Source organism: Pangasianodon hypophthalmus, chromosome 20 (genome assembly GCF_027358585.1).
Source record: "Pangasianodon hypophthalmus isolate fPanHyp1 chromosome 20, fPanHyp1.pri, whole genome shotgun sequence".
Taxonomy (NCBI): Eukaryota; Metazoa; Chordata; class Actinopteri; order Siluriformes; family Pangasiidae; genus Pangasianodon; species Pangasianodon hypophthalmus.
This window is the reverse complement of record NC_069729.1, coordinates 8,045,567-8,065,978: the sequence shown is the minus strand read 5'-3', so window position 1 is coordinate 8,065,978 and position 20,412 is coordinate 8,045,567. Positions and strand designations below refer to the sequence as shown.

The 20,412-nt window shown below is 38.7% G+C and overlaps 1 protein-coding gene across 5 annotated transcripts in view; it reads left to right on the top strand.

Annotated features, from left to right (window-relative positions):
- The window catches only part of atp2b4 (ATPase plasma membrane Ca2+ transporting 4), a 115,401-nt gene that overhangs the window by 37,235 nt on the left and 57,754 nt on the right, over positions 1 to 20,412 (top strand). For all 5 annotated transcript variants that reach the window (XM_053227074.1, XM_026935659.3, XM_034314465.2 and 2 more), the window contains exon 2: positions 6,016 to 6,465. In XM_053227074.1, coding sequence (XP_053083049.1) covers positions 6,270 to 6,465 — 196 coding nt within the window. In that variant the 5' untranslated portion in view covers positions 6,016 to 6,269. The remainder of the gene's footprint in view (positions 1 to 6,015; positions 6,466 to 20,412) is intronic.

Genomic DNA, 20,412 nt, shown 5'->3' with positions numbered 1-20,412 from the left:
TGGCCAAGTCTACACAAGCGCAGTGAATCAAGCACATTGCTGTTGCTTTTTAATCGCTGCTCAGAGTATGATGTCAGTTTGCGGAGGCTCAGCAGCTCAGATTGACGCATGAATATGCATGAAGAACTTTACGTGGGCAGCTCAGGCACTTCCCTCCCTCCACTCCTCATCTGCCCTCAATGCACCAGCTCTGCCTCTCTGTGTGGGCTTTCCAGCATTGCTTTAATGCATGACTGGTGCCAAAAGTTCACAGACAAGAGCACGAATTGTTCCCCATGCAGCAATAATGCATAGTTAATTGAGAACATTGAAGGCAACTAAAGGCACCGAATCAAACAAATGTGTAATTAGAAAACAGACATATAAACGTTCTGTATATTCATGGAGGTTTATTGCACATCAGCACGCCATTTTTTTTAAGCTGGAAATATGCATATTAGGCTTAACTTTGTTGTTGGAGGTTGCATTTTGCTTAGTCAAACCTGTAACGTTACATTTTTTTTTTTTTTTTTTTTTTTTTTTTTTTTTTTTTTTACTTGTATTCATGGATGTCTCAGGTGGTCTCGCTGATTATTAATTTTTATTATTTTTTATTTTTTTGTTTACATGCAGAAGGTCCCTGCTAACCCACGGAGTCAGGGGTTTTATTGTGGTTTTATTGCTAGTAAACTAGCTGCTTGTGGTGGTAGGTTAGGTCCTGTAGGTTAGGGACCTGTAACACCTACACATTTAGTCTTTTAGTGTCTGACACCAGTTTCATAAGCTGATGCCACCCATTTTTGAAAATCTCCACGGTGCCTCTTCTAAAGCTAAAAACTAGCTTTTCTAACCGTTTTCTACACCATGCTTGTTCTCGTCCCGACAACTTTTTGTAGTTTCTTACAAAATCCACCTCATCCTTGTCTCTTGTTTCCTTCCTTTTTTTTTTATTACTTACCATAATTGCTTCTGTTAAAGTGTCATATTATAGCACAGATGGGGTATGGACATCAACTCACAGCGAGATGCCACTCCAGACCTCCAGGCCAAATGACTTCCCCCACTTAATTGCACTGTATGATTTGTCTCAACATACTTAATTCACTGTTTCTAAAAGGTGCCTTTATTTCCCATTTGTAAAATGGGACATTGAATCCTGAATCTCATACAGAAGTCACATGATGCTAAATGGTGAGATTCATCCATGCTGGAATCCAGCTTTGTCTCATCAGCCTGATTTACTGATAAAGATGATAAAAACAAAATAGTCTGACTCAAGCTGAATATAATGATGGGAAATTGGTAGCTTTGTTAAGCTGCACGCTTTTCTAAACAAGATCTAGCCATGCTTAAAAAAGGCTAATTGTGTTTTTATTTCAGATGAGATGCTCACAAGAAATTGTGAGGAAAAACATGATATGGCAGGAAGTTTTGGATATGGTGCCTGCTGAGGAGGCTTTTTGGTAAATCATTGGGTTAAAGATGCAAATCATTATAATATTGTAAACTGTGATGTTTGGTAGTTTTCATAAATTTAATATTGAAATGTGAACGTATACATTAGGGGTTTGCACAGACTAGTCGACTATGGTGGGAAAATTTATTTATTTATTTATTTAATTTTGTCTTGCTTTGATGGTCTGTTAACACTTTAATATCAGTTTGCATGAAATAGAAAGGTGTGCATGAGATCCCAATCCTGTTCGCTTCCGAAGGAATTCCTCTCGCAGTTAATATTTGTGGTCCGTTAAAGCTAAATAAAATCCACTGTGTCCAACGCTGTGTGAAAGATTTGTTATTTGGTGCTACTACTGAGGCCTGAGTAGAACATGGTGGAAAAACCAGCAGTCTACACTGCTGTAGATATCACAGCTCCATCCATCATTAAGCTGTAAGGAGCTTCTTTGCCTCGCTGAGCGCTCTCAGTTTCAAAATCTGCAATTCCAGCTGAGCCACCATCTTGTCCACAAGAATGGATTTTAAGAATAGGTGCATCATTAAGTTTTGTAATCTGATACACATTTTGCACATTTATTGCACTGTTTTGTGAAACAGTAAAGCACTGAAGCTGGGAATTTAATTAGTGTAGTACGACGCGTTCATCACTGCACAATAGAACGACATAATAATAATAATAATAATAATAATAATAATAATAATAATAATGTCCTGATGCATATTTTTGCTTTAACTATGAACAAAAGATGACTAATCTGCTACTTTTTTGAATTATTGGTCAATTAGCGAAAATGATTAGTCATGCAACAGTTGCTGTTTGCACTTTTGCTCACCCTGGGCCATCTATTTATTCTAACACAAAAGCACCTGGGAAGTTCTGCTAGAAGCTGGTCTTTTTTCACTCTTTTGCTTGTTTCTTTTCTAATTTTTTTTATTCTTTCCTTTTCCTCTGGCAGCCGGTGACATTTTGTATGGACGATCCTATTTTGTTCACAGTATCTGACATTTCCATTACCCACGATTTACACACATCTGTTACATCAGGCTAATGTGTGGGTTAAACTCAATCTGATGTCCTCTGGCTGGCTCCATGCATCACAAACACACAAACACACACCCATTTGTTTTAATATGCAGGGAGATATATTGAGCTGTAATGATGGCTTCTTCTTTAGACATTGATGGAGGTGTATTCCCTGTGTTTTGATGTCAAAGGTCACACAGAGGTCAGTGAATGCAATTTAGTAGGTAGTTCATCATCATTTATACTGGATTGTTATGGAATCAGGTCTTTCTCCGCTACCGCACCATTATATGGCATTTTATCATTAGTCCTAAATCGGTTAAAGACGTAGCACCAAAATATCATGCATTTTAGAGGCTTTTTAACATTTTACAAATAGTATCTGATAACATTAGCCCATAAAGGGACCAGATCTTATGAGATCTTTGAGAATAGAAATACCCCTTATTTTTTGTGTCTTGTTCCAAAATTCAGTGTATGAACATTGCTGGTTTGTCAAAAATGTACTCATAATACAGTTGTTTAGTAGCCTGTGAGTGGATGCAATGATGCCACTTTTTCCATTTTCAGTACAACACTGACAGCAAAGCTCTAGGTATCTGAGATTGATCTGACAAGGAAGTGATGCTAAGTAATTTGTCTCCGCAAGCTTCGTTTGCCTTGTTAAAGTAATTTCTCCATGTTAAAGACTTGCTCCAGCATGCTTTAAGACAGTTTGTGTCCTGTGAAGATGTGCGTTATGTCAGTCAACACACATTCAAGGCATAAAATACATGAGTGGAAAATCTCACACCAAACAGTTGTTGCTTTATGTTTCATGTCCAGCCCCCTCTAAAGTTTCCGCGTGGTGTCCTATCTCACAACTGTTGAGGTGGGATGGTAGAGATTCTTTTACTGTGTAAAATTGGGAATTGATGTCACATTGCACTGTATTAGGGGATCGTTCTGCTATTTTGGAAGGGTTAGTTCATCATTTACATGCTACAGAGACATCCACACAATGAGTGCTCAAAGAGATTTACTGTTTTTTTGTGGTTTTTAGGACCTCATGCTTAAAACTCCAGTGGGATGCTAATAATAAAATTAGTCTTATTGACAGTGTAGATCTATATAATCTCCCAAACGGAGAGGAGTAATGATCTGTATATGCTGATGATCTGCCGCCTCTTACATTTCCAGACTTCTTGTCTGGTGGATGAGTGCCTGTTCTTTTGAGCAATTAAAAACACAAGAATATGATAACACAGTCGTTGAAATTAGTGTATGCAGCTCATGTTACAGTTACAGTGTCCTCATTGTTATCCTAACCCAAACCCGTTTCCTGCTGATAAAACAGCGAAATAATAAATTACTCTTGCCGGGTATGTATTAAATATAACCTTTTGTTTTTAGTATTTGTTTCTTTTTTTCTATAAAACCCATGTATGGGAAAAAACATGCTGTGATTTACCATAACATCTTGGATGATAGAACATCAAAATTATGCAAGGGAGTGCTAGAGACGTTAGTGGTGGGGAAAACTTTTTGCTAACTGGGTGTTTATAACAGCACACATACAGAATACTTATCTTCAATGTAAGGAAATGTATTAAACAGGATGTTTTTACATAGCAAACTACTGGTGCAGATTCTGTCAGTCACGGAAAGCTGGAAAATTTAATATACTATGCAGAATACCATTCTTCTCAAATGTGTAATATGTAGTTTTTTTACAGTCTATTGTAGCTAGGCCAATTGTATGAAATGTCGTCGACTAGCTATGCTGTATGTCTAATAAGATGACTGACTGGATAAGTGTCAGGTGGTATAAGATGAGATAAGATGACTAGCAAGATAATTACAAAAGCACAATGTGACAAGCAAAGCAATGGAGCTCTGAGTTGAGCTTTAACTCACACTCACACCTCCACCATAACCCCACTATTTAGACTAGTAATTATGTTTTTGTACAAAAAAAATTATCTCAAATGAGAAATTATGCTTAATACCAGAGTTAGCTACTAGCTACATCTGTAGTCCCTTGGTAGGTAAACAACAGTAAAACTCTAAATGTCTAAAATGTACACAGAAACCTGAATTCCAACCCTAAACGTGTCTAATTCCCACATTCCTAAATCTGACAAACCACCATCAATACATCACACACACACACACACACAGACTGTCACCTACAAAGTAAGTAAAATCATAGGATACAAGTGGATAGGAGAGAATACATATGATTATTATGTCCAATAAATGTATAAATACATGACTGATTATTTAAGGTCCTGTTTTTCTTATTCTAATCATGATGAGGATAAGTGCAACATCATCACTGTGTTTATAAAAGCCACTTTGAAGTATATAAATTTGTGACGGGTACCATAGGAATTGAATTTTTTTTTTTATTATTTTAAATACACATTTTCTCCCCAATGTGGTCACCTTTTGATTCCCTCTTCAGATAGAGTGCTATCTGCCCTCTTCTGCATACATGAGCTCATAGATGCCCACGATTGGCTCGTGTCACTGTGATTGACAGGGGCAATCCCTCCCACCCAGAGAGCACAACCAGTTTTGCTCTTTACACTCCCGGCCACGGATGGAAGTGGAATTCCATCCATTGGGAATGGAATGTGTGATCTCCAGACTAAAAGGCGAATGCTTTTCTCTTGCAACACTCTGGAGCCTGCATAGGAATTTTTAATAGCTTGATACAGGCCTGAAAATGTTAACTCCTCAAAAGCAAGATCCTTGTTAGCAGATCCTTGTTACCAATTCTGTTTTTTATTTTTCCCCCATGAGAACTTCCATAATTCCCAGCTGGTTTTTAATCATCCCCCAGTGTTTTTTTTTTTTTTTTTTTTTTTTTTTTTTTTTTTTTTTTTAAGTGGACCCACTGGAGCTGGACCGCTATCTCGCACGAACACAGAGCTCTTATCTCGACCACTGGCAGAACTCATATTGCCAGCTTAATTGAAGACCAAAAACCCTACTTACCTACCCCCCCCCCCCCCCCCCCCCCCCCCATCTCTCATACTCTTCTTTCTCAGTCTTGTTCTCCTTCTCATTTTTTTGGCTCACTTCACTCACTCAGATGCTCACACACATGCAAAAAGAACCGGGTTGAGTGGCAGTAAAACAGTGAAGCGAGCGACTTCTCTTTCCACATGCCAAAACTGGGGATTACAAAGAGATTCATCATTTATGTATGACCAGAGCAAAATAGAACTGAAAATGCCATTGAATTTGCAAGTGCTTTTTTTTCATAGGCTTTCTGCAATCTATTTCTGTTCTATCCTGGATGGAAAGTTATTTATTCCTTATAAAGAAAATTCTGAGTGACAGAACTTTGTGAAAGAGGTTCAATGATGTTGAAACGTTCTAGGTTTTTATTTCGTAATAGAGTTTATTGTCAATTCAAGAAAAAAAAACAGGTCTTGCTCATTCTGGGGGTCGATGGAGTCAGCATTTCGTTTTAAATCACTCGCATACTTTTACAGTTTTGGCAATGAGGGCATTGTTGAGTTGCTTCACAGTCTCATTTTTTTCCTCAATTTTTTTTGTTGCAGATACTCTAAGCTGAATACAAACCTGCATTTACAGATGTGGTAACATGCTTGCCGTGGACAGCCGTTCTCTTCAGAGCTCCTTCCTCTAATGATTCTCTTCCATTGTCCTGCAAGACATCAGCAGTGCTCTTCCCTCAGAACGTGAAAATTCATCAGAAAGCTGCCAATCTTTAAAAACATTCCTGTTAAGTGAAGTTTTACATTTTGTGACCGGTCTACCCAAAGCGTCAGAACGCCAGCCAGAGACAGAAAACATGGCTAACAACACTGCAGACCACCCACCTGGGAACTCTGTGGCTGAAGGCAATCATGATGGGGACTTTGGCTGCACGCTGATGGAGCTCCGGGAACTGATGGAGCTCAGGAGTGCAGAGGCGGTCAACAAGATCAGAGACGCCTACGGAGACGTGCAGGGGATCTGCCGCAGGCTGAAAACTTCTCCTATTGAAGGTGAGACTATACACACACACACATACACACACCCCAACAGCTACATTTAAGCAAGTAATTAGAAGTAGATAAAGGAATGTTTCCATCCAAATATTGTGCAAATTTAAAATGAAATTCCAAAATTATTCTGAAGAATATGCAATACCCATGATTTCCAAACCTTGTGGCATAAAAGGCAGATAATACATTTCCAATAACTTTCAGTACAACTCCTTTAAAAGTTTATAACCACAAGGAACCTCGTGTTTGCGGATTAAGCACCAGAAGCGACAGTGCATGCACGTCACGTTCCAACTTCTGCATGATGCAATTCATTTTATACCAGCTACAGCTCTCACATGAAGCATTCAATATGTTTCAGTCACAGGTTCAGTAAATACAGCATCCTGACATATCTGTATTGATAGAATAATGTAAACATGTACCAAAACTGGGATCACATAAAGTTTATTAATCCGATTAGATTTTCACTCCTAAACTTGTGGGGAGCGATGCCAGAGCGTGCACGGTTACATCAGCTCTACAGGCTGAAATATTGAGCTGACATTCAGTAAAACTAGCTTTTGCTGCGCGTCTTATGTTTCTCTTATTTATTTCACTATATTGCATCTCTCAAACACGTATACACATACACGCTGCTGCCGACAGGAGCAAAGTTTCATTGCAGAGGAAAAATGATACTAATATCCCATAATATGGATACATTTCCTTTGTTTTGGCCTTTGGGCCAAACTGAAACCGTATTTTTGACCTGTTTTTTTTTTTTTTTAAACCCTGTCTAGCAGCAGATACATTTACAATGTGTTGTTGTGTAGATAGGGGGGAAAAAGTTATTTGAAAATGATACCCATTGTGATTGATTTTGTAATCCAGCTACAACACATCCAGAATAGAGAGCGAGCTAATTTACCTCCTCCAGGTACTGTTTTGGTCACCTCTTTACAACTGAACAGAGCTGTATACAATAGAAATGCTGCATTCCTGCATGCAAAAGGAACTACTTTGTATTATGACCAGCCTCTGCATGCTCAATGCCATAAACTGACTGTATGAGAGATCGTCTTTTGTGTCACTTTATCCACCGTCTTCTGCATACACGAGCTTACAGATGCCCATGAGTGGCTAGTGACACTGATTGATGGGGGAGAGAGTATGCCATCCCTCCCACCAACATGGCTAATTTTGCTTCCTTTGGTTCCTGGTTACAGACTCACGATCTCCTGAGAATGCTTTTCTGTTGCGCCCTTACACGCTTATGTTACCAGTTTCCATCACTTGGCATTAGCCATTAGCTTGCACTTGATTATTTCACCAAACTTTCTACCTTACACTCTCAGAAAAAGGGGACTAAACCATACCTTTCCTTGTTGTGGGTGGTACCCTGGTTTTTACCTTTTAGTATGCACACTGTATGTGGGCCTTCCCCAAACTTTTGATACAAAAATTGGAGGCACATGATGAATGTCTTTGTATGCAATAGCATTACAATTTCCCTTTATTGGAGCTAAGAAGCCTAGCCCAAAAATGTTCCAGCATGACAATGCCCCTGAGAACAACATGAGGTCTATAAAGACATGGTTTGTCAAGGTTGGTTTGGAAGCACTTGAGTGGCCTGCACAGAGCCCTGAACTCAACCCCACTGAACACCTTTGGGGTGAATTGGAACATTCCAAAATCTGGTGGAAAGAGTAGAGGAGGCCAACTCCATATCAGTGCCATGGATAGTGGAGGAAAGAGTGGAGGAGGCCAACTCCATATCAGTGCCATGCTTTTGGAACAGGATGTTCAACAAGCACCCTTGGATGTCATGATGTGGTGTCCCCACACTTTTGGCCATATAGTGTATCCTCATTTCCTGGTGAAAGATAGATAGTTAAGGTACAAAGGATGTACCCTTGAGGGTACCACCTGAGCGACAAGGAAAGGTATGGTTTAGTACTTTAATATTTTTTTTCCACAGATAAAAAAAATTTCCCATGAGTTTCACCTGAGTTCCCATACTAGATTTCTCAGGTGAAAATTCAGAATTCACATAAAAACAAGCTGAAGGAAACTACATGCGCCAACATGAAGTTATCATCCAATGCTCAAGCAAGTGGTGGCTGTGACATCATCTGCATCAGTCCCCAATGCTAATGGGATAGAGACTTACAGAAAGAAGCAACGCTGTTGCAACTAATGGGTTGAACTAGAGGAAGTGCCCAATTATTGAGCTCACTGACTTATTCTAGTGCCTTAAGTAGCATTTGATGGCTTGATGATTTTGCTCACAGTATGGCTTCTAGCTATTTACTGCCCTAGCTTCAGCTCAAGTGGCAGATTATGGATGGGAATTAATCTTCTTGCTTAATGTAGGAGGTCTAGAAGTTTCTTTGCCAGTATCTATAGTATTGTCTGAGCTGCTGGTGGGACTAGTAGCAAAGCTGTAAATGCTTTAGTGCTAATGGTCCAGCCTAATATACATGGAGCATCAAAGAATTGATCCTGATGTGATGCCAGAGGCAAGAAACCTTTAGTGCAGCCACACGTGAATGTCTTGCTTACCTTTTTCTGTTTATATTTCTGAACCAATGCTCTTGGACAACCTTTGGCACAGCATCATTTAGTGACTGTGACTGTGGCTGTAATCGGTGGCACAGAGTGTTCTTCAGCCTGAGGGTAATGGCATTATTTTTGAGAACAGTGCTACTCCTCACTATTTCAGCATATGGCCTCAGTAGTCCATTCCAGCATTGAAATTTGTTCCATGCCATCTTCCTAATTACTTCATAGATCATTGCTTTGGTTCCATTTAGTAATCAAGGGACAGCTGTACTGACGCTCTGCACACAAGATATTACTCATTTTAATGAAGGCACCGTAATTATGTTTTCTATTCCACCCTTAAGGGAGTGGGTGGAAAATGCAATGTTTGAGCCAAATTAGATAAGTGTTTAGATTCTCAGGTTGATGTTGGAGAAACTTTGCCTTGCAGGATTTTGCACCGCTTCGTATGCTGATGATGGATCAGTAAATACAAAGTCCTGACACTGGGTATCTCTATGTGCACGTATTGTTCACGAATGAAGACGTTATCCTTGAGAAATTATTGTTAGGTTATTCAAGTTATTGAAGTGAAGAATTTTGACCCTTAATTCAAGGGGTTTAACAAAAATATTGCATTACCTGTTTAGGAATTACAGCCATTTTTACAGAGTCCTTCCATTTTCACAGGCTCAAGCAGTTTCATGGCCCCTTTTTCCTCAGTATTTGATGACAAACTAAGGAGTTAAAAATTCTGGAGTTGATTCCAAGCATTGAATTTGCATTTGGTAACTGTTCATGGGCACACATTAGGCTGAAAAAACAGAACATACCTATCAGAGAGATAGCGGAAACTTTAGGAGAGGCTACATCAGCAATTTGGTACATTTTTAAAATGAAGGAATGCACCGGTGATCTCAGCAACACCAAAAGGCCTGGAAGACAAGGGAAGACAACTAACATGGATGAATGCTGAATTCTTTCCTTGTTGAAGGAAAAACCCCTTCACAACATCTAGCCAAGTCAAGAACACTCTGGAGGAGGTAGGCGTATCTTTGTCAAAGTCTACAATCAAGAGATACCTTCATGAATGTAAATACAGATAGTTTACTTCAAGATGCAAACCACTGGTAACACTCAAGAACAGAAAGGCCAGATTAGACTTTGCTTAAAAAAAAAAAAAAAAACTTAAAAAAAAAAAAAAAAAAAAAAAGCCTGTCCAGTTCTGATGCAAGATTAACTTGTACCAAAATGATGAGAAGAGAAGAGTGTGGAAAAGGAAAGGAAGGGCTCATGTTCCAAAGCATACCACATCATCTGTCAAACATGTAGAGGCAGTGTTATGGCATGGGAATGTAAGGCTGCCAATGGAACTGGGTCACTGGTGTTTATTGTTGATCTAACTCTCATAGAAGTAGCAGGATGAATTCTGGTAGTGTATAGAGGTATACTTTCTCTCAGATTCAGTCAAATGCTGCAAAACTGATAGGACAGCACTTCACAGTACAGAAGAACATATACAAAAATTAACTTTTTAACACTGAAAATTAAGGAAAATTGTTTCCATAGACTCTATATAAAATTTTATATGCTTTCAGATTATCTAAATGTTTTTAGAAAATACTGACTACTCCTACAGTATCAGAAAGTACAATGTGAAACATAATTTACTGCGATATTGGCATTGTCCATCCTGACTTCACTACATTTTCACCTGAAGTGTTTCAAGGCTTTCTGCCGTTGTTGGAAATGGGCAAAAGTGTGACAGCTGGCACATAGTCTCTGAATTCTGCACCTAAAACAGGTGGCTCTATAAATAGAGATTAAGAGTGATTTATGAGCCATCATTAGGGCTGTCACGAGCAACATAAAGGCAATTTGGTTGCAGTTGCAGAAGGCGTTTTTATTATAGAGGAAAGAATGGCAATTTTCAGCCCAAGATGGAGATATTTTTCAGTTTATAGTGCATCACCTTTATATCCTAGTCACCATCTGTAAATGTCACAGTGGTCGTATGTAACTTTATCATGGTGTCACTGGAAAACTGCTTTCACATTGGGGCATACAGCCAACAGCACACTGTCAATGGTAGCAGCACATAAAGAGTACAAAGAGCCCCCCCCCCCTCAAATATTATGTATTTTAATGTTCTCAGGTTTATACCAGATGCGTATTTGGTGTGCTGTTTCGTCTGGCGAAAAAATGAGGAAAATGGGCCATGATAGAGCATATTTTGTGGCCTTTGTTTCAGTCCTCCATTGAGCTGATAGGACTATTAAGACAAAGTGAGCGTAGATTGAACAAGAGAGGAAGCAGTGCTTTGGATAGATAGAGCTTCTACTCTATTATACTCCGTTTGCTGTGATATAGTCTTCTCTGGGCTGGGATTGATGGTGATCTCACAAGATACAATCTATACCTTTATCTGCAGAGTTTTTAAAGAAATGGCTCAGTCACAAATTCTTGCTAACGTTAAACTTTGTATGTTATCATTATGCAGACGATAGCTTTAAATGAAAAAGCCATTTTAAAATGAATAGTCTTTAATAGTGCCATAAAACATACTCATTGGTGTAGATGTTAGCTTTTATTTAGTCTCAGCCACCTTAACGTTGATCACAGGGGTGGACAAATAATAAATTCATTAGCTTGCCCACTTGGTAGGTAAAAGCTCCAACATGCTGCCCTGTCCCATCAGCTAACATAAAGTAATAATGTATGCTGAGCTATATAACTATATCATTATCCTATTCTAACAACATATCCAAGGTAGTACATCAAAAAGTCAGTAAGTTGTTGTCCATTATTTTGGCTAACACATTCTGTCCTTGAATCATACACGTAAGATTATTTGAGACTGGCTAGCACCTTTATTTTCTTTCCATATATTTGAATTTGAGGTGACTTCACAGAGAGAGAGTTATGTAGCAGCTTTGTGCTATACTTTATTTTGCTCTGATTTTTGCTGGTTCTGGGTAGATTGTCTGTCAATGTCATGATATATGTAGTAAAATCATTCCACTGGTAACCAGTTAGCACATCAGTTGATGTGTGCAGTGCAGCAGGCTTCGGGATTCGGAACGAGCACCTTTATAGTTATGCATCACCGTGAATCAGATCACCAAGATTAACCATAGCTGCGTACCAAATGGTACCAAAAAAACTTAGACACACTTGACATTTATACTCTTATCCAGAGCGAATTACCAAACATTTGAACAGTTGAAGGCGCAACGATCCAAAGCACCTAGAGAATCTGCAGTGATTCATAACTTCAGACACGAGAGAAATGATCCTTCGTTCAAGTACTACAGTCGAAGGGACAGATAAAGATCATTTTAAACCCAAGTGCCTAAACAGTAATAAGTTCAGGAGACAAGGAAGTAATACTATCAGTAATGAAAAGGGCAATTTCTTCTCCTCAGCTTGGGTGTGTAAATAATACAAATGCCCGGTGCTCTGAAATTGAAGACCTGAGTTGTAAAGGTGAGTTCTGAATTTGATTCAGGAAGCCAATAGAGTGACCCCAGTAGGAGAATTACACACACACACACACACACACACACACACACACACACGCACCAATTCCCACAGGTTTGCGTGTATGGGACAGAAATGCTATATTATGTGTTGACCTTCACCCTCCATTTATCAAAATTGAACACTTCTCCCCAAGACAGAGCAGTGAGGAGCCTTCTCTCCATCTTCAGCTGTGAAGTCTGATAGCTGAGGGCTGTATGTGTATGTGTGTATGCTGAGGTGTGTTTTTATATTGTGTATGTATGAGACCTTTATGTTGACTTGAAGGTTAAGCGCATCAGTCTTCTCGGATAAGTTGAGGCTCCAATAAAGGGTTAGGCTTGAGCAAGGTCAAGACTCAGCCAGAGGATCTATACTGACATAGTATTAGTGATTTGTGTGTGTATTTGTGTGTTGTATGTATTGAAAAATAGGATCATTTTTCAAAATTGAATTAGCCTTATCTGAGCTTCTTCAGTGAGAGTTCTCAGATATGTCAGATATGTGACCAGAGGCTTTCTTTCTTTCTTTTTTAATCAAATAAACCACATTTTGCTGGAAATATCTTTCCTTTTGTTTACCTGAATTTTCCCCTTGTGGCTTGTTTTTGCAGCGTAATGGCCAGTTACCACCCTCAATAAAAGGATAGCTAAAAATATTCCCACAAAAAGCACTGCTCGAGCTGTTTCTATTCTCAGACTTTCTAAAAGTTGAAGTGGTCCATATGTTTGTCTCGTCTCCTAATAGTCCAGACAGAACAACCATATTTAGAATTCTCAGATATCATTGATCACCAACAGGAGCTGAATGTTTGTGCATTTTCCCCATTGTTGTGAAGCAGGTTGAGGTGGAAGGATGTTATGTAAAATGCTTCCGGATCAGTAGTAAAGGTAACACATCTAGAATTTCTAAGATCTAGTTGCATAAAATTCCTTGCTTACAATACTCACCAAGGTAAGGATAAGGATTTCAGAAACAGCGGCATTTCGTTCAGAGTTTTAAATATTATATTACTGAATAAAATATATTGTTGCACTGTTGCAAATGGTTACATGCTATAAGAAAGTAGGCTTGGGCAATATAACCATTTAATCACCACACAATTTTTACACTGCCACGATATCCAGTGATGTTTACTCCAGTTATATTTTATTACCAGACCCGCCAACCTTTACACATTTTATGTAGGTCAGCGTACTCTAGTACGAGCTACTACTCAAAAATATGCCGAAAATTGAGCCAAGCGACGTGTGAATCTGGAGTGCTTTGCACACTGGTTTTGAACTCTCCAATGTTAACGGACACCACCTGGAAGCCCCGCCCCCTTCTCCCCATCTCACATGCTCTTGACTGGACTCGCAATACTCCCTCGCTTTCTGTCACGGTAAATGGAGGCTATTTTGAGTTCATTAATGTGAAATAAAATCGATGGACTGATGTTCACTATATACTTGTCTCATGTTATCTAATTCAAACGAAGTAGCTAACATTAGACAAGTATATAGTTAACATCAGTTAACTATATTTATGAGGGATGCCACTGAAAATTTCAGTCAAAAATGGTCAAAATGGCTCTTGATTTTTTTTTTAATGAAAGAGAGAAAATGACAAACATTTAACCTAAAAAAAGATTAAATAACCCTACAACGAAGTGTCAAATAACACTTTACAAATAATGGTAATAGTGGTGACGATTAGAAAGTGATAAATTTTTTTTTTTTTTTTCTTTTTTTTTTTCAGTCAGTGTTCACATGCATTCAGCCTTGGTGTACTGTGCATTACTGTGTAATCACCTATAAATCCACCATCCAGAGATTTTGCGATTGCTGCTGCTGGCAAGCACATCCTGTCTGCACAGCTGATATTATTATACCCTTCCCTACTCTCCTTAAACCTGAAATGGTGGAAATGCTTGTTTTCCTGTCTTTTTTTGAGGGGTTACTGGGTTATCACAATTATTTTAAGTGGTAACTATGAGCCAGGAAAAATCAGTATCACACAAGCCTAAATGATGTCATTAATTCTGTATGTAGAGCTTATGGACTTCCAAATAAGTTAAGAAATAGGGTCATTAAATATGTGACGATCTTTTGCTCATGTAATTAGGATCAACCACATACTGTAGGACACTCGTTTTTCTTTCATATTTTGTGCACTTTATCAAATTGAGCTCTAAAATCAGCCTGAGTGAACCAATGTAATAGTTACTACCTTTCTATACAAACTTTGATTCGTTTATTGATTTGGTCATTACTACGTGGACATGCGTTCGATTTCTATGACGGTTATTTCCTGTGACGAGCCTCTGTCAGGCTTGTGTTTGAATATTTGTATCTTTTGGCATATATACTATGAATTATTGTAATTACAGCAAAGAGCAGAGCGTGCAAAGACATGCATATCATAATTTGCATTAAGAGGCTTGATCTGCTGGGAAGCCAACTGCTCCATATGTCCATTGTAGATTTAAGAGTCAGTAAAGAGAATTGAGAACCCTCCGAGTCGCACCGTGTCTTCCCGTTGCCGGTGTATGTTATCAGGTCGTGCGCTGAAATGACTGCTCAGGAAGAGTAATGTTGTGATGGAAAGATGGATAAGCTGTGATGAGGCACAAACACGAACACACACTCGGTTGGATATTGCAGTGGCTGCCCTCCAAAAAGCCGCAGCCCTTATGCCGTCCATGTGTTCAAGAACTCAATCACTGCTCTTAGCCACATTCGAAACCATGAAGGATGATCGTGAGCTGTGTAAGTTAAACAGATTGCTGCATTACTTATTCGTCAAGTCAAATCAGTTTTTTTTTTTTTTTTTTTTTTGTCCCTTCATGGTGCCTCCAAGATTATGGTGCATTAGACAAGACAATGTACACAACTATATGTGCTAATAGAGGTACCAAAAATGCAGTGTATATTACTGTAGTGCTGATCTAGATGATTGATGATTCACTGTGAAGAACTTCATGCCCCAAAGTAGTGAACACCCCAATGTAACGCCAGCCCTCGTGTGCTCTGACTCTCACATACTGCAGAAATGTGAAGATGAGTTGGTTGCTGTTCTCTCTCTCTCTCTCTCTCTCTCTCTCTCTTTCCCTACCCTCCACTCACTTCTCCTCAACTCACTTGGGTCCTCCCGGTTGAAACTCAGCCTGTTGTGTTTGGCCGTCCTCCCAGCCTTGGTGACCGCTGCAGCCCTTATTAACGGTTCTGCTTCATTGCCATCACAGCTCTCAGACACACACGTGTATATGCAGCCTTCTCTGTCAATCACCTTCACCCCCGAGCCTCCTGAGATGACTAAGGCAGTCAGTGACTTCTTGGCTCTTGTGATTCTCAGGAGTATCAGCACACAAATAATACTTTGTTATAGTTATTCTAATAAATTAGTTATTTGCTGGACTATTGTAAGTAATCAGCTCCACAATGTGTCATGATTAGGTGTGTTGCAGTTAACATAGAAATGTTACAGCATCGCCATATTAAGCACACAAGTGGGTAGAGGGATTTAAAGGAAAATATAAAATATAAGCCTAACATATTTAACCTAACATTTTCATTAAGGAGTAAGTTTTGAATGGTTTCTTCCACCTTTGAACATAAACACTAAACACTGTGAAAACGCTACAACAAAACTAAAAACAGCATTAAAACCAAAAATGCAACAACAAATTCGGAACGCAACAGCAGAACCGGAAACGGTACGGCAAAACCGAAAACAGTACAACAAAGCCAAAAATGTAACAACAGAAACATGTCAGAATTAACTTAAAAATGGAAAAGGTAGGTTCTTGTTGAGCATCATGTGTGTGTCAGGTTGAGAGACTATGGACATGCAGAGCTGGAGGATGATTTAAAGTAAGATGAGATATTAGCCTAAATGAATCTAGTGATGCGTTTACTTTTGTGCTTTTTTTTTTTTTTTAAATCAAGAGTGTTCATATAATGTTATTTTAGATATGCTGTCAGCTTTGCATGCTCTTGATATGCTTCAAGGAAGCCAGTTTTAAGAAGAAAAATAATCTCCTGCTCGTTACAATAACATGAGTAACTTTTGCATTAAGTCATTTCTGTTAGGTTAACTAGATAACGGACTGAAAAAAATGCTTGTTTTTCCCTTGTTATTTTCCCTTGTGTGAGTCATACACTGTGTCCAATCAGCAACAAGCTGATGTTCAATAAGGACCTACCCTTTCCTTTCCTTTTTTCAGTCAATGATGTGTTTCTGAAGTTTCTGTTTTGCATCTGATTTGTTTTTGTCGCATTTATAGTTTTGCTGTTGTGTCATTGAACTTACTGCTGCTTTTTTTTCTGGTTTGTTAATGTGATTTGCACTTAAACGTGCCTCCGTGTGAAAAGCAAAAAGTAAATAAGACATTTGAATCCCCTACTATGTTAAATTCCGTTTCACAAAGGAGCTGCTGTGGTGCAGAAATGTGAGCATGTTGACATTTTAACTTGCAAAACCTGCATTGATAAAAAGTAAAGATGGTGCAAGCAATAGGGGAAAAGGAGTCTAAATCAGCATGAATTTTAGCATTAGCATCTTCACGGTTTCCAAAATATATATTTGATCTGTCTTGAGAAAGATATACAGTTTTAATCGTGGTCACTGGTCTTCTCCATTTTACTACCATTAGACTAACAGTATTATCACAACAAGGCTGACAGCATTTCGGCTTGCAAAGTGCAAGTGTTGTTTTAATGAAATGGCAAAAACTCTTTCTAATATGGAATAAGAATCTGCTTAAAGGTAACTGACTTATTATTCTAAAATTCCTGATCAGAGAAAGGTCTATGGGTCCTTAATGATTTGGCACTCATTACATGTATTTGAAGAAACACTCCATATTTAATACTTTCCACTCAGATATTGCAATATGATGAGACGATAACATCATGATACACTTTTCTATCATCTATATCATCAGGTGTTTGTGTCTTTGTAATGTCTTATAATGCTACTCACACTAACAAGTAACTGAGTGGACATTAAAACTTTTTCTACCAATTGCTTTGTTTTAATTTAGTTTCATTTTGCTTTATTTATGCTTCCTCTTTTCTTCATAAAATACTTTTTCTGTGTAAATGATGGACAAAAATCACTGAACACATAGTGGCCCTTGTTGGAGCTTTGGAAAATTATAGATATATATGGTGATACATATTGTGTAGTGTCACAATGTTTTCAAGTATTACAGTATTATTATTATTTTTTGGTCATATTACTCACCCCTACCTGAAAGAGTAGCATTCATTTCCATGCCAAATGTGTCACATGTAACAGTAAATATATCTGATCAAATGTCATGCAACCAAGCCATGAGTCAGTGGGGAAGATTGATTGGGGGAAACCTTGAGGGGATGTTTTAGGAGAAGTGGTTTGTGAGTAATGTTTGCACGCTGGACCTTCCAAGCTAACTAATGACCTTCCTAGCTAATTAAAGGTGGAGTGTGTGTAAGCCTTGTCCAGAATGTGAAAGACAGGGATCACATTTTATTCCTAATGGCAAAACAACTGCTAATTGGTTAAATTGCTGCTGTAATTTTGGTGTTCTGAAACATTTGATTTGTACAAAATAAACTCTACTGACTTTCACTGACTGGTGTGTGGAGACTGAGTAAAATAATCCAGTGCAAACCATTCACATAACTATTCTACTACCAAAACCTCACCTCACTGAGAGAAAATAAAGATGCTAGCCAGACAGCTGAACCATTCACCAATGATTTGATGAGTTTTTGTTTATGTGCTACATCAAAAACTTTATCAGGAGAAGATAAGGATGATGTCTACACAGTTGCCCCTCCCTGGGAATTCATATAATTGTTCACTTCCCTTAGTTCCCTTCCCTTATTGCATTTAACTTATTCACTAGCTCAATATATATGTTACATTACGTCAGTTAGGTTTCTGGGCAAACAACGCATGGGACTGGGGAAGCACACTGGAGCTTCCACTTGCCCAAAGGGCTAGTTAATGAATTTATGATTTGTTAATGAATTTATGATTTGTCCACCTCTGAGTAAATAATAGCTACAATAATAGCATATCGGTCTAAGATATTCAAAGGCTATACTGGTGTTAAAGGAACTTTCAGAAAAATTGAAAATGTCAATGCTGATATTACAGTGTGACACCGTAACAAGCTTTACCACGATAGTCAGCGTCAATTTATTACAGTGAATGCTTCCGAATGCTAATCCAGCTTCTGTGTTGCATTATGGAGACTGCTGCCTCATTTTTATGGAATTGTTGGGCTGCAGAAATAAAACCATCCCATTCAATAGGCAATGTAAGGACAGCTTACATTACATCACTTTGGGAGCAACATTGTATTCCTTCTGGGCAGAGACAATCACATAATTCTCTTTAGACAAGTGGAAAATTTGACAAATATGGCCGACGGAACTGTTAGTCCAACTACAGAATATGTTTACAAATAAATCAACCGCTTGTCACATAGCTAGCATTCTGTACTCCTTAAGCCAAAATCTTAAATCAAAAGCTAAAATCTCTATCATGTCATGTCTTCATCTGCATTCAGCGCGGAGAGTAGTGACTGGGACAAAGGTGTATTCATGGCCAGCGGTCTGATTTATATGACTGTCGTTTCTCCTCAGAACTGTGATGCCTCTGTTTGACAGGGATGGATACAGATCTTGCAGAATTTCTGAGCGTCGCATATGTCAGTCATTTTCCGGCTGCACTGTGGTCATTTTTTCTGATGTTCACCTGATATTATAGCTCACTGCCATTCATTCTGTAATACTGACATGAACCGTCGATGGGGCTTTTTTATTTATTTATTTTTTAAAGCGGTGCGTGGGTGCAGAAGAAAAGCTCATGGAGGAGCTGCAGGAATCCATTGTCATTAAAATGCTGCCTTCGACTCGGCAATTCCTCCGGGAGGCCCTTGATGCTTTCGCCTTAATTCCCAATCTCGTAAAAAATGCCAGTACACGTACAAATTACGGTGCTGCAGTTAGTCGCCATCGCCCACATCACTAATATGCAAGAGAGAGAGAGAGGAAATGGTGGAAATTACTTCTGACCTTATGCCCCTCTAGCTAACTTGCAGAACCTGGCAAAAATAAAGATTACTCAATTAGTGGGGAGTTGTCTGTTGTGTTATTAAAGAGCTCTGCAGTGAGAACAGGCAGCCAAATTGCGCATGAGGAAGAACTGCATCAACAGAAGTGATGAATAAACGGCTTAAACCCAAAAGAAACGAACTCCCCTTGAGTCCTCTGTATGTGACCCTGAGTTGAAGGATGTGGGGATCAGCTGAGAGAGAGAGAGAGAGAGAGAGAGAGAGAGAGAATGAGATTGAAGGGCGCTGTTTTTTTTCTTTCGGATCACATTTACTCCTTCCTGATTCCTTTATCCCCTTATGTCTTATCACTCTTCTTAGAAATAGGACAGAGCCTCCATAATATTCTAGCATAATAATAATAATAATAATAATAATAATAATGCACTGAAAGTTTGTCCACTCAAGCTTAGGTTTTGGCAGAAAGGGTAGTTTTCACTTCTGAAGATTAAATACAATATAATATGTTAATATATAATATTAAAATGTTATTTCAGTTGGGTTCAATGTATACACTCCCTGGCCACTTTATTAGGAACACCAGTACACCTGTTCATTCATTCAATTTTCCAAACGGCCGATCCTATGGAGCAGCTACAGATATAACTCCCAGCATGCCTTGCGTCAACAGCTGAGGCTGGTGGTGGTGGTCTAATGGTGTGGGGAATGTTTTCTTAGGACATACTGGCCCCCTGAATACTAATCTAGCATTATTTGAATGCCAGAGGCTGTTAAGTATTGTTGCTGACCTCGTGCATCCTGTGATGGCCACAATTTATCCATCTTATAATGGCTGCTTCCAGCACGATAATGCA